At 34.0% G+C, this 15,843-nt stretch overlaps 2 protein-coding genes across 5 annotated transcripts in view; both read right to left on the bottom strand.

Annotated features, from left to right (window-relative positions):
* LOC126841062 (gamma-1-syntrophin) overlaps positions 1 to 6,726 on the bottom strand; it is a 32,549-nt gene extending 25,823 nt beyond the window's left edge. Inside the window, exon 1 of the mRNA XM_050577306.1 lies at positions 6,551 to 6,726. The gene's annotated coding sequence lies outside the window, so the exon portion shown is untranslated. The remainder of the gene's footprint in view (positions 1 to 6,550) is intronic.
* Positions 6,727 to 10,689: 3,963 nt separating this feature from the next.
* The window catches only part of LOC126841058 (semaphorin-1A-like), a 63,377-nt gene continuing 58,223 nt past the window's right edge, over positions 10,690 to 15,843 (bottom strand). For 3 of the 4 annotated variants that reach the window (XM_050577298.1, XM_050577299.1, XM_050577301.1), the window contains 11 exons: positions 15,307 to 15,369; positions 14,394 to 14,754; positions 14,211 to 14,299; positions 13,989 to 14,130; positions 13,712 to 13,908; positions 12,956 to 13,184; positions 12,644 to 12,869; positions 12,425 to 12,561; positions 12,175 to 12,213; positions 12,023 to 12,094; positions 10,690 to 11,366 (listed from right to left, as the gene is read on the bottom strand). In XM_050577298.1, the coding sequence (XP_050433255.1) occupies positions 10,993 to 11,366; positions 12,023 to 12,094; positions 12,175 to 12,213; positions 12,425 to 12,561; positions 12,644 to 12,869; positions 12,956 to 13,184; positions 13,712 to 13,908; positions 13,989 to 14,130; positions 14,211 to 14,299; positions 14,394 to 14,754; positions 15,307 to 15,369 (1,929 nt within the window). In that variant the 3' untranslated portion in view covers positions 10,690 to 10,992. The remainder of the gene's footprint in view (positions 11,367 to 12,022; positions 12,095 to 12,174; positions 12,214 to 12,424; positions 12,562 to 12,643; positions 12,870 to 12,955; positions 13,185 to 13,711; positions 13,909 to 13,988; positions 14,131 to 14,210; positions 14,300 to 14,393; positions 14,755 to 15,306; positions 15,370 to 15,843) is intronic. The other variant, XM_050577300.1, reaches the window with a different exon arrangement.

The following is a 15,843-nucleotide window of genomic DNA, read 5'->3' as shown; positions in this document are numbered from 1 at the left end:
ACGGCAAACACTACCGAAATTATTATTGCTCGTCGAAAAGAAAATGGCGGCGGACAAAAAGTATAATATATAAATTAATATCGTTCGCGATGGGCGGACTAAGAAGTGCACTATGTGTGGTGTTGTTATTATATTATTATTTAATATTTGATCGAGCCCGAGCACGTGTCCAAGCGACTTTCCCACGTGCCGGGCACGGCTTTGCCCTTTTATATATACGTCGTGTATGTGATTATTGTTATTATGTGTCTACCCAAAAGGGGATACGTGCGAAAAAATACTCTGGCTGTGATCTCCCCCTCTCTCTCTGTACACTTACCCCCGTGAGAACCGAACACGCCCTCGGCCCCGACCCGACTGCCGGTTCCCCGTTTGTTAGTTCACTACAGACCGCAGGCCGGGCAAGGATGAAGCTACGTCGATCCGTGTTCGCAGTGTGCAATAAATGCGCAAAGGTAAGGCAACTTTTTTTTACTATTAAGAAGAAAATTTATACCTGGGTCCCCCTTCACCTCACCCCCCAATAAGAACTGATCTGCCCCTCCTGTACATGTATTCGAATATTATACGGTCAAAATACGTTTAAGCTCTAAAAAGGCTCGTCCATCTTTTCCTCTTTTTTTTTATAAATGAATAGATAAAAAAAATTACTTTAAACTCAATTTAATCTTATTTGTCCAGCCGCCACTGACTGTTAGCGGTCTTGCCGATAAAACAATATTACAAATGCTCGAAACGTAAAAGCTTCGAAAATACAACGTTTTCACACTAACTTTTGACAAGTTTGCTTTCAAAGCGGAAAAGTGGCAATTTAATTCCTCGGAGACCCGTAGGTGTTGAGTTTCGAGTCTAGACGTTCTTATTTAATAAAAAAAAATATATATATATATATACATGCCATCGTGTGTACGGTTCGTTTGCTTCGAAGTTTGGAAATCTCAACTTGGTTTTTCCTTTTTTTTTTACTTTATACTCGAAGATGTGTATTATACTATTAATGGGAACAGAAAGCGTTATAAGTTAACGTTTCCTAGCTCGTAGAACATTCAACTAACTATTCAAACGGGTGAAGTTATTTAATTATTTGTTGTTATGCCTGTCAATCCAGCATATTGACTCTTGGACTTCCAAAGCTATAAGTTGGGTACCGGACACATATAAATAATAATTATAAGTTAATAATAAATTGTCATTCAGTTGATGAAGAGTCGCTAATCGCCATATACTACAGGGTGATTTTTTTATCATGGGCCACTGAATATCTCACAGGGTTTTATTAAAAATTGAAGTTCTTTTTTCATAGTTTTTTTTATATAATTTGATCTCAATTTTCCAAAAATTTATTAACTTTCTACCCCACTCCAAAACTAGTTTTTTTTTAAAGCAACTTTTGAAACTTAAATGGTAACGTATATTATATATTTCTTAAACTTTTTAAATTAGAATATTTCATTAAAAATGTTGACTGGTTGATAACCAGTTTTAGATAACTATTTTTAAAGTTATTAAAGTTTAAAAGTTAGGACGGGATGGGATATATGGATACATAGAAATTTAAAAAAAAGACGTGAGGGGAAGTGCGTACTGATAAAAATAATACTATACTGCACCTTTCCTCCTGCCTTAAACTTGAAACTTCAATAACTTCAAAAATAGTTATCCAAAACTGGTAATTGACCAGTCAACATTTTTAGTAGAATATTCTTAATTTAAAAAGCTTAAATAGTATATATGTTAGATACTATTTAAGTTTCAAAAGTTGTTATCAAAAAACCTAGTTGGGGGGGGGGGGGTAGAAACATAATAATTTGTGGACAACTGAGATCACATCACATAAAAACACGATGAAAAAAAAAATTTAATTGTTAATTAAACTCAGTGAGATATTGAGTGGCTCATGATAAAAAAATTACCCTGTATATAGGGAAAGTATCACATGCGAAAATACTATTTACTATCGCGGTTGTGTATAATATTAATGAAGCATATTGTCGACGTTACAGGAATAAACTGTTTGAACAGACTCTACCGTCCGTAAAAGGGTAAGAAACAAGGGTCGGAGTCGAGTCGAGCATATTGTATACTGGTCCCCTATCACTTCCGTTATGCTAGGTATATGAAACTAGTTTGTTTTTATATTTTTTTTTTTTACCAATCAATTTTTTTTTTTTTTATAGCCTTTATTTGCAATATGACGGCTCAACGATTAAAAAAATCAATTCCAAATGAAATCTGAACACAACGTACACCCTATAAAATATTATTTTAATATCACCACGATCTTTGTACCTTAACGCAGGGTGCGGACTACTGTTGTGTATTAAAATCGATACTGAGCTTGGCTTTCTGGCCCGTTTGAAATTGATTTCACAAAAATATCGTGCCTCATTTATGTCGGACGGGATATAATGTTTGTCCATTAGTCATGTCCTCCTACGCCGCCGAACGAAATGAAAAAAAAAATGTTCGGGAGCTTGAGAAATCTATAGGGGTTGTGGAATTGGAATTTATTCAATTATTCAGTTCATGCAAATTTAACAGTTGTGTTTCGAAATCTGATCGCTGTCGTAGGGTCACAAAAACAAAAGTTTAAAAGTTTAATAAATGTATCTATGGTAGGTGTATATATATATGTATACGAGGCGGGTATGACTGCTGCAAAATCAATTGAATTCGTATAGTATTGTTTCAGTCGAACCGAGATAAAAGTTTACCTTTCTAGGTAGCATAGCGTTTCGTTCGGATTGGACGAAAACCCGCGGCGCTGTCAAATGCTTTCGGCTGTCAAGCCAACAGCGACTGCAGTCTCTATTAACCTATAAAGACTTTAAAACGCCCAATAAGTATATTATGTGGTATTACACAACAACTGAAACTGTAGCGAAGATATTCTATCCACCTAGTTAAATAATTGACAATTAGCCGATCTGCCGATGGTATCGAATGCGTCCGTACACTAAAATGACCACAAACAATCGTAAAAACAAATTGGACAATATTAAACTGTTTAAAACCAACGCATACTAATCGTCTACCGTAGTAGACTTTTGAAATGGGAAGGCTTAGGTAATACACTGTATACTATAATTGAAAAGTTCCTTCAATATATAAAACGGTCATAAATAAATTTTAAAGCAAGCTAAACATATTAAACTTAATGACTTATTCAAACTATATTGAAAACAATTGCCATATTGAATAAATACTTATTAGCATTAAAAGTTATAGGCGAGAAGACATAATATAGGTTATTAGTTGACATTGATATTTTACATTATTTTTAATTTATCTATTTACGACTTAATATAAGTTTTACGACTTGGGATAAATACGGGTTAATAGGTTTAAGATTAACTAATAAGCCAAGTTTATTTTTATTTTATGTTTGAGACGCTAACTAAAAAGTATTAACTCAGTTGAATTAACTTAAAAAAATGATTATAGATTTTAACTTTAAGGTTATGGGGGTGACTAAGAATTTTTTCTATTCGCCTTTGAAAAACACTTGATGAAAATCGCTTCTCGATTACACGATTACGAACACGGTTTATGCAAATAAGTGTGTGTACTGCATAATGTATTTGGTTTACTCATTTAAGTGAGTGAAATACATAAATAAGGAGCTTGACATGTGAAATAGACTCGGAGAAACGGGGTTTTCTAGAAAATTGCATCAAGTACCGCTCGTTTATATAAATTACTGCGAGACTGGAATATCTTACGACGCACTATTAAGATTTTTATTTTTTAAATCACAATACATTTTTTCGCAAAAAAGACAATGCGATCATAACTGTTTTTTAGCATCCGCTTTAATATGTTGACCATTTTCGGGGGCGCCATATAAAACCATAATGGCTACCATTACACTTGTTATCCTCTTAAGTGGTATTTTTATTTTTATTTTTGCAAACGATAAAATGTGTTTAAAGGGTTGGTCGTTATTGTCATTATTATTATTATTATACTTGCGGTGAGCATTAAGCATTCCTATAAATGGTATAAAAGCGATCCGTCATATTGGTGCGGTAAAGCACTTCAAATGGTACCTAGCATAAAATACCGTCTCTCTTCAAAACTTCATAAAAAAAAAAAATAACTTTCTGACAATAATTCTCATAATTTTATTCGCGTTGTGTAAACACGATGCGTAACACGATGATAATATTTCTTGACTTAAAATGCATTATTTTTTGGTCAACGTTTTCAAATAAAAAAATATATAATAATGGCGTGTCAGAATCTTGACTGGAAAAACAACGTCACGCAAAACAATATTCTTGTTCAGCTTTTAAATTAAAATATTCGCGGTAATAGAAATGGAAAAAAAAGTGTCATCTTTATAAATTATAGGCACTTGTGAGTTATATAAAAATATACTTTAATATGAAAATGTCGATTTTTGCGATACACTTCAACACTAAGTAGCAGAGCACACGAGCAGAACAATACATAGTATACCGTCAAGTGTATTATAGTCTCATAGCATTTGTTGTTTCATTAGACTTGAAGTACTTGTACACGTGTACATAGTTTAAAATCCATGTCAGCGAATACACGTTCAAAGAAATGTTGTCTAATCATTTCTAATTTGTTTTGTACAAACAATAATAATCGTTGTTTGTTTAATTAATTTCCCCAGACACGCTATGCAAGTTTGCAAGTTATAATTCGTTTGGTTAAGTTCTAAGCTTGCTTTCGGATTAACGTTTGTGCCGTGTTCAGTGTTACTGCCGGGAAAACAAAAATGTTATAATACTTAATTCTCGTTTAAGGTGGAAGGTAGGGCATATTTTATAACTTTCTTGTGAACATTGTGAGTACCAATATTACCACCTATACATCCCTAATTTGTCTTATAGGTTTCAACCCCGTAGGCCCGAGTAGAATTACCCACGTTAATGTATTTTCCTAGTACGACCCGAGAGTATATACATATAATATATATATATACGGTCGACCAATCGATAGGGTTGGTTATATTTTAAGGCGATATTCCTCTCTCTGTTATCTATTTATACTGTCATTACGCACGCACAACCAAAACCTCATATATTCGATAGCGTACAACAATATTGTACCTTACCTATATTATAAAACCGTATCCAAGATTAACACTAATTACATTTTCTCGAGTAAATATATATTTTATTACTACAACCCACCACCACACGGTGAAGAAATTAAAAATATATTATTTGCTTTGTGCGGTTATGAAATGATGAGTTACAATTAAAAACCGTGCAATAACGCCATGTGGCCGAATTCTCTACACTCTAGTTAACCGTGTTCATCTTTTCTCTTGTTAGCTCTAATACCTATTGTAAAAATAAGTTACTTATTGTCTTCATTAATGTTAACCAAAACAAAATGATTTAACAAACGCATATAATATAAAATATAGAAATAAATAATTACCAATGTAGTTATTGAAACTAAAATTTAGTCAGTCGACTAAATGTTATTAAATTTAATAATTTATCATCAAGTCTTAACAAAATTAATATGGATACCGGAACTCAAACGCACAATAATTTCCAGTTCACTCGACATTTATAACTAGTACATAACGTTTAACATTTATCGAAAAATAACATTACGGTATAAATAACATACAAGGAGTTAAAACAAATAGCGGTGTTATTAAAATCCAGCTTTAATCACAAAGCACGAAAGTGCGTTTGTTCAATTATAAAAAAAAAACACACCGAGTTCAGCTTTTGTTGTTTAACTCATAAACGGCTATTGCCTGTTTTATAGATGCTAAACGAACAATAAATATTAACTAAAAACCTAACTAGTATTTAAAACGCGCCTTTTGAACTCCACAACATTAAAACGGTTTGTCGTTTTAAAGGCCAGTATTAAGTGCACACATTTTAAGTACTTACGTCAATTTTTCGACACTACTGCATTATTATTATTATACTACTCGTACCTTATACTCGGGGAAAAATATATAGTTGGATCAATTAGAATTATGGTTGATATAAAGACACAAATCACAACAAATGTATAGTTGAAATAACTAACTTAAATAGTTCGACCAACTCATTGTTTACTTGAAGCAACTATTTATTTAGTTATTGCAACTACACATTTATTTTGTCACTATATTGACCATAGTTATTTTCGTTTTTTGATCTAACTGTATATTTTGTTCCCGTGTAGGTAAATCAATACTACTGTTAAAAACCGATAGAAGCCGGTACCCGATATATATTTTATCGTTTTTTTTTTTTTTTTACAGGTTTTGAACAAACTGATGAAATCCAAAAGCCGCCAAAAAGCTGTGGTCGACTTGACGGTGGACCCGACGGGTTACGATAACGAAGCCGTCGACAACATCATCAACGAATTACTAGAAAACGAAATGGCCACAGACCAAAGCAGTGCTCGGCGGTGATTGAAATAATTATCGGATATATTACGAATAGGCCCGACGGATCTGCGTACAAGTCTCGGATGATTTTTCAAAAAAAAAAAAAAACATTGTTTTCTCCACCAAAAGCCGCTAATAATTATTTATCGTGGCAAAAAATGTGCTTACCCGTCAAAGCAGGTGGTCGTCCTGGTGTGTGTCTAAGTCGGCGTGTTCATCGCACCAACGACAATATCACTATCGGAACCGTGTGTGTGTGTGTGTGTGTGCGTGTTCTTTGGAAAACCGAAATCGAGGGACTGCCGGCCAAGACGGAACGCGGTCTGACACTGAACACTATACCGTGGCGGCTGGTCAATAACGGAATGTGCACGGCAGGGCGCCCGTCTGTCGGCCGGCATGCGCCGTGAAGACCGGCAAACAAACGCGCACGGCACCGCACGTGATGGCCATAGGTTTCGTTTTTTCCCCCCGTAAATATGACAATATTAGATTTTTTTTGTTTTAAAAATCATAGCCGACTACACCTCCCCGGCAACGCGGGTCACTTGGTCATTTGTCAACGTCAGAAATTCGGCACGCGATTGCCATGGTCGTTACAAAAGGCGCAACGTAATAACGCAATTTTTTTTTATAACAACGTCCGATATTAACGAGATTGAAAGCGGTCTGTTGTTTAGCCGTTTCGGAGACGAAAATTTAACCACTTTTTTTCCTATGCAAACCTCTTTAAAAAACCGCCCGCTCTCAATCCTCGTAATCAACAGTTAAACATCTAGTCGCTACAAAAAAAAAATGTATTTTTCTATTACCTCATACATTTGTTCCGCAAAGGTTAAATATTTATTTAAAGTTTCCTGGAAAAAAGGCCACTTGTGTACAACTATATTTTTGAAACAGATCACTTGTCGTTTATTATACCTACTTGTTGTGCATATTTATAAAATATCATATTTTTCAACTATTATTTCTTGTTCGCATAAAATGTATGGGTATTAGATTTAAACGCCTTTGCGTGCATATAATGGAAATTATTGTATAGTCCTTTTTATATTATATTATTTTGTCTTTGGCGCCAATCCCCATGATTTCTCTTCTGTGGCAGTTTGATATTTTTGTAATCAAACACATTACCTTTAATATATGCTATGAAAAAGTAAAACATATTAACGTCTATAGTTGGGAATTAAAAAAAAAAAACAAATCGTCAAAGATGGTGTGACTACATGAAAATGTCAAACAATCGAAATATGTTTAGTCGACATTTTGGGAAGTTTAGACTCAATTTTTGATCTTTTCTTACACTTAAAAATACAGTAATAGGCCCAATAGTTTAATAACTACATATTAAAAAAATATATATAACTATATATTTACAGTCATTCGTTTGACAAATAATATTAATAACAGGCAATAATGATCATTTTTTTTTTATTTGTCAATAACGGCAAACATACATTTTACATAACATTAGGTATAATATTATGACAAATTGACACCTCCCCGATAAGCATAGCTTATGGTAATGTTATAGCCATCGGTAAAGGGCGGAAAACGGAGTAATCCAATTAGGATTTGGCGACAAAGGTTTATCAGTACGGCGGGGGTGAACAAAAGGATAACAGGAATAAACCATATATAAATTATTTACCTACATACATGTCATACATATTATATCCGTAGGATACTACATTCCCCGATCCGTAGGATTAAAATATTATATTTCGCCGGTATAATAAAACTCTATTTTATGATCTCATTTATTTTTTTTATTTTTGTGTACATCATATATTATAATTTTATTTATATTTTTTATTATCATTACTAGTAGTTATATTATAACCTTGGGATATGCGATAAATTGTGTTATTATAATATTCTATTTATTTATTTTATGTGTAGTGTAAACTATTATTGTGTTCAATAAACTTTCCAATAAATAAAAAACGGTTGCGGTTGTTTTTCTAAAAGTTGTATTTCTGGCAGTTGTTTATCCGGTAGAAAACCATAAAACAGGCGGCGAGAGTCTGCTCGTTGATGTGTGTTAACCGATAATAATAATGATATATACATACATATTACATATACGTGACTTGGCGGATCACTCTCGTGTATTTTTGAAAAATCGTCTACTCAAATAAAAAATATAAAAACTGCGAAAATATGTACACGTCATAAACAACCAAGTGTATATAACATGCAAGTCCGCTTTCGATATTTCGAGTAAAACACATATTTTATTATGATATATATGTATACAATATAATATATATAAATATATATATATATATATATTTGTTCATAACCTCCAGTAAAATTATAGTCGAAAGGTTTCTAACAGTCAACGATCAAGAAGATATTTTTTTCTAACCAAAAGAGCATCACAAAAAGAGAAGGGGTTTGGTTGTGTTGGAATGGATCGAATGTTAACTTTCAGTTGAATGCCAGTTTTTGAGTGACCATTTTATAACATTATTGTCAACAAAAAAATGCATTTTGTCGTGAAAGGACAGATCGAATTCCAACGAAAGTACTTAAGCATCTTTAGTATGTTTTGATTTGGGTCTCAACCGTTAAAGTAGGCTTCCTATTATGTTGTAATTGTAGATATAAAACCAGATCATTTACTCAGTACTTATAATTTAACTGTACAGAAGGTTGGTCAAAATCATTTTTTTCCCTTTTTTTTGTAGATATCTTGTTTTATTGCATAAAAAATTTAATTTTTCCTCATTTTGATGTTTAAAAACATTTTTACTGAAACTAGAATTTTAATTTATGTAAAGTGATCATTAATCTTAATTTTTGTTTGACATATTGTTCTTAATGTCAAACAAAAATTCCACACTTTTCAGAGCTGAGTAATTTTGATTTAAATATTTTAGAATTTCATAATCACAATAGGTTGATTAAAAAAAAAAAAAAAATAACATAACAACAAAAAAATATTTAAAAATAAGGCACTGTATTTCAACAATTATAACAGCTGTAGATTCGACCGTGCGTAAAATTGCACTATTACAATATGTATAAAATAATAACATAATCATATTTTATAAGCATAAAAATTGTAAGAAAATTAAAAAAAATAATAATAATAAGAGAAGTAATAATTATTATTTTACAAATAATATTTGCAATCATTAATGATAATATATAATATGTATATATATAATATATAGATAATATATGATATGATAAATGTAGAATATAAACAGTGGTAACCAATAACATGAAATAATTTAAAATGTATAAAATATTATTTGTTTTAATCCTAAGCGATATAATAACATGACTTTACAAAAATAATCGTGCGGGGCACGTAATTTATACAAGTATTTTATTTTGTAATAATTATATATAATAAAATTAATATATTATATATTTGAAGACAAACAAGATTTATTGCAAAAAGGCACTAAAATTTTAGAATTAATTTGTCAGAGATCAAAAAGTACTGTGCAACAATGCGTAATTACACGCTAACTGTAAATTTAATTTGTTTCATCTCAAATACATAGCGTATTTGGACATGGACGACTGAAAAACCTAACATTATACAATAGTACTAATACTAATACTAAAAATAATAATAATAATTAGTAATACTGTAATCATAAAAAAAAATCCATCGTTATCGGTTCTTTTAGTTAAAATATAATGGGACAAAAATACAATAAATAGTAGGTACTTATAGTAAAACATACTTTAATTAAAAAAAAAAAATTACACTTATACTATCTTTCTTTTGACTATTTTGTATTAGAGTACAAAAATAATAAAAAAAATATATCACTGTACAATAGGAGGTAATTTACATTATATATTTATTTTATTTTATTTACATACGGTCCTATCGTAACAATGTTATTGGTCCTATTTGTTCGATAACAGCTCGACTGCTAATGCGGGGCAAAATTATTTGGACCTCTCGACACATGTGCGATATTTGTTCATATCGCTCAAATGTATTAAAAATAAACACAACACTTAATAAATATTTTATAGGTTTTAACAAAGTTTACGGAGCTACAAGAGCCCAGTAATAATAATAATAATAATCAAAAATAACATTATCGTCTAAAATCGAATCGTGCAATCAAATATATATTTCGTTAACGCTACGTTAAATACATTTTCCGGTATATATAGAGTACATAAATTAATTCCCAAGGAATGTTATTTAGAGTTTATTACGTTCAACACATATTTTTGTTTAATATCGCTATCGTAAAGGGATTCTTTCTCGGTCAAGTGTGTAGGCAGACTAGGGACATTTTTTTGTTTTTTTTTTTGGGGGGGGGGGGCTAAAGAAACTATATTCTTTAATATTATGGGTCCAAAGGAGAGTTCACCAAACACAAGCCCATATTGTAAGGAGGGGAGGTAATTACCCTCCCCACGTGTCAACCCTCAAGTCCACTCCTATGGTCGAGCGTGTCGGTAGTTTTTTAATATAAAAAAAACTTTTTTGATTACACATGAGATCTTTACGACTTTTTTTTATTTTACACTTGTCCAAATCAGTCAAATACAGTTCTCCCCCACCGATAAGCTTTGACACAGAACACAAATTAACACTAGTCGGTGGTCGGTAGACCACAACCGTCTTATATATAGGTTTTCTTGACCTTCTGCAGGGTTTTGTTTTCGATGGAAGCGTCCAAGTTCTTTTCCATCGTATCGTTGTTCTTGCTTTTGGTCACGTTGACCAACAAGTTCAACGGAGCCTTGTTGTTGGCGCAAGGCAAAAACGGCGCGTTGCCTATTTCGGTCGATCCGTTCATATCGGCCAGTCGGTTAAGTTGATGATGGGTGTGAACAGCCATGGCCGAAAACGGATCGACGTGACGAAAGTGCCGTGAACAAATGAAACCCACGGCGAAGCCTATCACCAGCGTGGCAAGTACGACCGTCATCATGATGAAACCGATCACGTCTCCTAACTCCACTACCGGGACATCAGTTCTTTTCTCCCGGACGGCTGTAAACATTTTTAAAAAAAATTAATAACACAATCAACAATATTTTTTATTTTTCACAAAAAAAACTACCCTTAGTACTAAAAATGGTTTATCTCACATAGATTGTGTAGTGTAGATTTAAGGGGATAAAAAATGCAAATTTGGGGTTATTACTTATTACTTATCCATTTGTGTACGAATATTTTAACTGTGTGAATATCAAGTCACATTGACTTATCTCTTTATGCACAAATATTATATTACACTGGACATAACGCATTTGTGACATCGGTCAGTCAATAAAAGTTTTATGCAAAAAGAGATAACCCTAAAAAAATGTTGTTTTTGATTTTCGTTATAATTTATTTAAGTAAATTAATTTAAAAATTGTCCTTTGATAAATTAATATAGTTTCAATAACTAGTACGTTTAATTCCCATATAAATATTAAACCAAAACAATATTATTGATAAATGTTCAGGGTTTTATTTACATTTTCCTAAAGGTAGCAAGTTTAGACTTTACCCGAACACCACAGAATTAACGGCCTTAAAGTTTCCACGTATCCTAACTGAACCCGCACAGTAGGTGGATTTTTATAAAAATTGAGATTAGCCACGATTATACATTCATCCAGATAACAGTCATAATATATAAGTAGGTACTATACACATACCGTCGTTGATAACATGGGAACAGGGTTCGCAATTCGGGCATCTCGCCAAGTTTGAGTCTATGTCGTTGCTGTCTGTAAAATCAAAAACGTTACAAGTTAATAAAACGAATCGTCGGTGATTTTTTTGTTTTTAGATTTTATTTGAAGCTTACCTTCGGCCGCTGTGGTTACCGTTCGGAAGTCGGAGATATCTGCGAAAAATAAAAAAACTATTAAATAAAAAATAAAAACACATAAATCAAAAACAGTTCCTCTCCCCCATTCGCCGCCTTGTTGCATAACGACTCCCGTCCAGATTTGTTTCTTTATCCATTTTTTTCAAATCTCCTCTTACTCATTCTTTATGTTGCCCGATCATGTTAGATCGAATTAGATTATAAAAAAGGTGTTTTTATAATTTACCGTTTGGACACATTGCGGCGTTCGTATTGGAACCGATCGACTGGATGAAGTTGCCGGCAGAGCCTTGAGCTTCCAGCTGATTAACGCAATGCGCACCGTTCCACGCGCAGTAAGGATCTTGCAAGTCGATACACTCTCTGGAAATGTTCGCATTTTGTTTTTTTAAATACACAAACAACGATACTTCCGGCAATTATAGCTTAAGTTTATTATACTCACTGGCAAGTTATTTTCTTGGAACACCGTTCCAGCGGAATGGAAATTACCGCTTGGTCGGAAGTGGCCACTATCCTGCCGGGTTTGCCTTTGGTCGATTTGACAAGGTTCAACGAGCGGACCGGTCCCATTTTGGCGCCGTTCGCCGTCAAGACGACTTCTTCAATGGGAACGAACTCTGGCGAACCGTTTTTCGTGTACAAAGCGCCTTTGATCAGCCGCCCGTCGTCTACAAAGAAAAAACAACCGTCGCCGTTTTATCGTACAATCCATCAGCTATAATAATATACTGTATTACTTGTCGTTGTAACTTACCCGTGCCCATGAACAGTACGTCGTAGTGCTGTCCTTTAGTGCCGGCCACCTGGTTGTCGACCACTATGCTTGTCAGTCTGTACTGTTGCGATACCCTGGTGAATATCGGCATGGAGAATAACGGCGATACGGCCGAGTCCATCAGCGAGTGACTCTTGACGAAATTCACCGTCGCGTCCGGGAGGGTTCGGCTGTCTTCTACGCAAACGCCCGGTCGTGGTTCCGGCACCTGCATCCAAAACACAATATTAAAAACGTTGTATAGTAGCAGCTTTCGGTCTGACTCGACTACAACGGTTTTTCAAAGCCCTCATTGTATTTTCGCCAAAAAAAAAAAAACTATTATAATTCAAATTAGTCGATGAATTGCCTAATAAAAAGTTTGCTTTGTATCTGAGAACTACAATCATAGTTACTCAGATAGCACAACAATTTAAAAACCACAAATATATATAATAAAACTGTTTTTGAAGAATTGTATAATAATAAAACGATATTTTGTAGGCAACAACCTTTGGATAACAAAATAGTTTTGAAGACATTTTAACTTTTGTGCTGAACTCTGGACATTGGTATATGAATGGTTTTAATAAATATTATTAGAGTACGCTGTGTTAATTTGTATTGATTTCTTTTAAGACGATGATGAAAGGTATACGCTAGAAACGGTACGGTTTTGGCGTAAAAGGATCTCGCCCATTTTATTTTTTCGAAAACATTGGCTACAATATTGTTTGTTTTGCCTTCAGTTCCTACCTTTTTCACGGGCAACCAATTCGAGTCCATGGCCTCTTGATCCTTAAACGAACCCATGAACGTGTCGATGATATCGCTTATGTTGAACGCACATACGGCCGACCCACCGATGGAGTTGACCGGCGTGTTGAAAACGCCGTAAACGATGGGGTCAATGATGCCGGTCAGGGCGGTGTTCAAGACATCGCTGGTACTCTCTGGAAGACGACAAAAACACAATTAAACACCGATCGTACATAGTAGGTATATATGTTCTAACACAAGTAAAGACACTAACGTATTTCGTCGAAATAGAAGGGATATTCGCCGGGGATGGAACAGTTGAGTCTGGCTTTCAAAAACGACGTCCATCGGTCCCGGTAAGAGTGCGGGCCGCCCTTGTCGTATTTACACACTCTGGCTACCCTCGAATAAATGGCCTAGAATAAACGTTTACAATAAATAAACACCGTAATCATAATAATAATAAAATATAACAAAATTCGGGTCGGACGCTCACTTTTCCGCAGTTGATGTACTCGACGGCGATCTCTCGGAAAAAGAAGAAGATGTAATCCTTGTACTCCAACGAGCTCACGAAGTTCGGGTCTGTAACACGTCACGCGGTCGCCAGTCAGTACAACGTAGTTAAAAATTACTATTATTCATGAATGGCGCGAAGTCTGTTTGCTTGCTTGCTTACCGTTCAGCTGCTTGAAGTCCAACCGTTCGGTCCGCATGGGCTCTTTGTATATCAGAGGGTCGCTGCCGGAGAAATCGGCCACGGTGCCTGAATAAAGCTGATCGCCTGTGTATATAGACGTGCTGTTGTGCAACGGATCGTACGGGCACCTCCCACGACCGTCCACTTCTTGACCGCTGGTATAGTCCTGTAACAAAACGAGCACACGGTAAAATATATTTTTTTTTTCACAGAGAAAAACAACGACACTTACCGTAAGGTTGTACACTTTGCACATCGGATGGAAAGCGTTGGTACCGCAGACCAACAGCTCTTCGTTGTTCTTCTTATACGCCACTCTGATGTAGTTCTGACAGTCGTCCTGTACCGCAAACAAACGACATAAAGTTTATTAACACAGGAACGGTTTACTGGGTTTGTGTGTGTGACAGAGTAGACGGGTAACATCCGTCTGAGTAATCCATCCGATTTTCTCGGAAAATATGTATATTTTGAAAATTATTTTTTCCTACATAATATATTTTACTATATTTTTCAATACTTTGAACATTTTTATCTTCATCCCATTGCTGTGCTGCTGTTGTAAAAACCGAACGATTATTGATGTTAAATTTAAAAAGTCATAGCAAACGAACAGATTTTTATAAACGATAATATTGTTTTAAATTTCGTGTCTACATATTTATGGAATTAAAAACATATGTTCCCATTTGAAAAAAAGAAGTACATATTTCTTTTACATATAAGTGATGAAGGTAAACATTTTTTTAAGCATTGAAAAATATAGCAAAATATGAGAAAATTAGTGTTCAAATGGATCACCCTGTACATCCAACACGCTAGATAATGCCGACTACGGGCAATTGCAGTCATCGCGCGTAAGTGATAATTTAAAATTCTTTATTTTTATTACCTCCGATTTGCCTTTGAGCTGGCACATTTGGTAATTGGCTTCTGAGGAGCTCCAATGGTATTTCTGCAAAAAAAAAACGCCGTAATAATGTTAGTAAATATAATATTGTATTGTAATGCCAAAAACAAATAAATAGTCGTTTTCACGCTGCCAGTGTAAACTAGACCGCCGTGGGTAACTCTATATAGTATACACACACATAAGACAATTACGTGGAAACAATTACATTCGGGTCGTACACACGTCTAACTCTCTAGACACAAAAACAAGTGACCCCTATTATACGCTATTTTTTTTTTACAAAATTATTTTCACACACAATTCATCTCGGTTGTTTCATGCGATGCGCATCGTCCAATAACAATTTTACAGTTTATAGATACTACAACAATTTTATAGATACTACAACAAAAAAATACCTTCTGCGTTGCACCAAACTAACACCCGTACCACGAGAATACAAATAATTTTTTGTTATAAACTAAAGTCTCATATGAGTATACGCGGAAAAAATATGACTACATCCACCAGATTTCA

Source organism: Adelges cooleyi, unplaced genomic scaffold, assembly GCF_023614345.1.
Source record: "Adelges cooleyi isolate 19-005CV unplaced genomic scaffold, UGA_ACOO_1.1 ACOO_flye_CR_arks_rails_tigmint_CR_PRNA_376, whole genome shotgun sequence".
Taxonomy (NCBI): domain Eukaryota; kingdom Metazoa; phylum Arthropoda; class Insecta; order Hemiptera; family Adelgidae; genus Adelges; species Adelges cooleyi.
The sequence above is the reverse complement of the archived record's forward strand: the minus strand, read 5'-3'. Positions and strand labels throughout refer to the sequence as shown.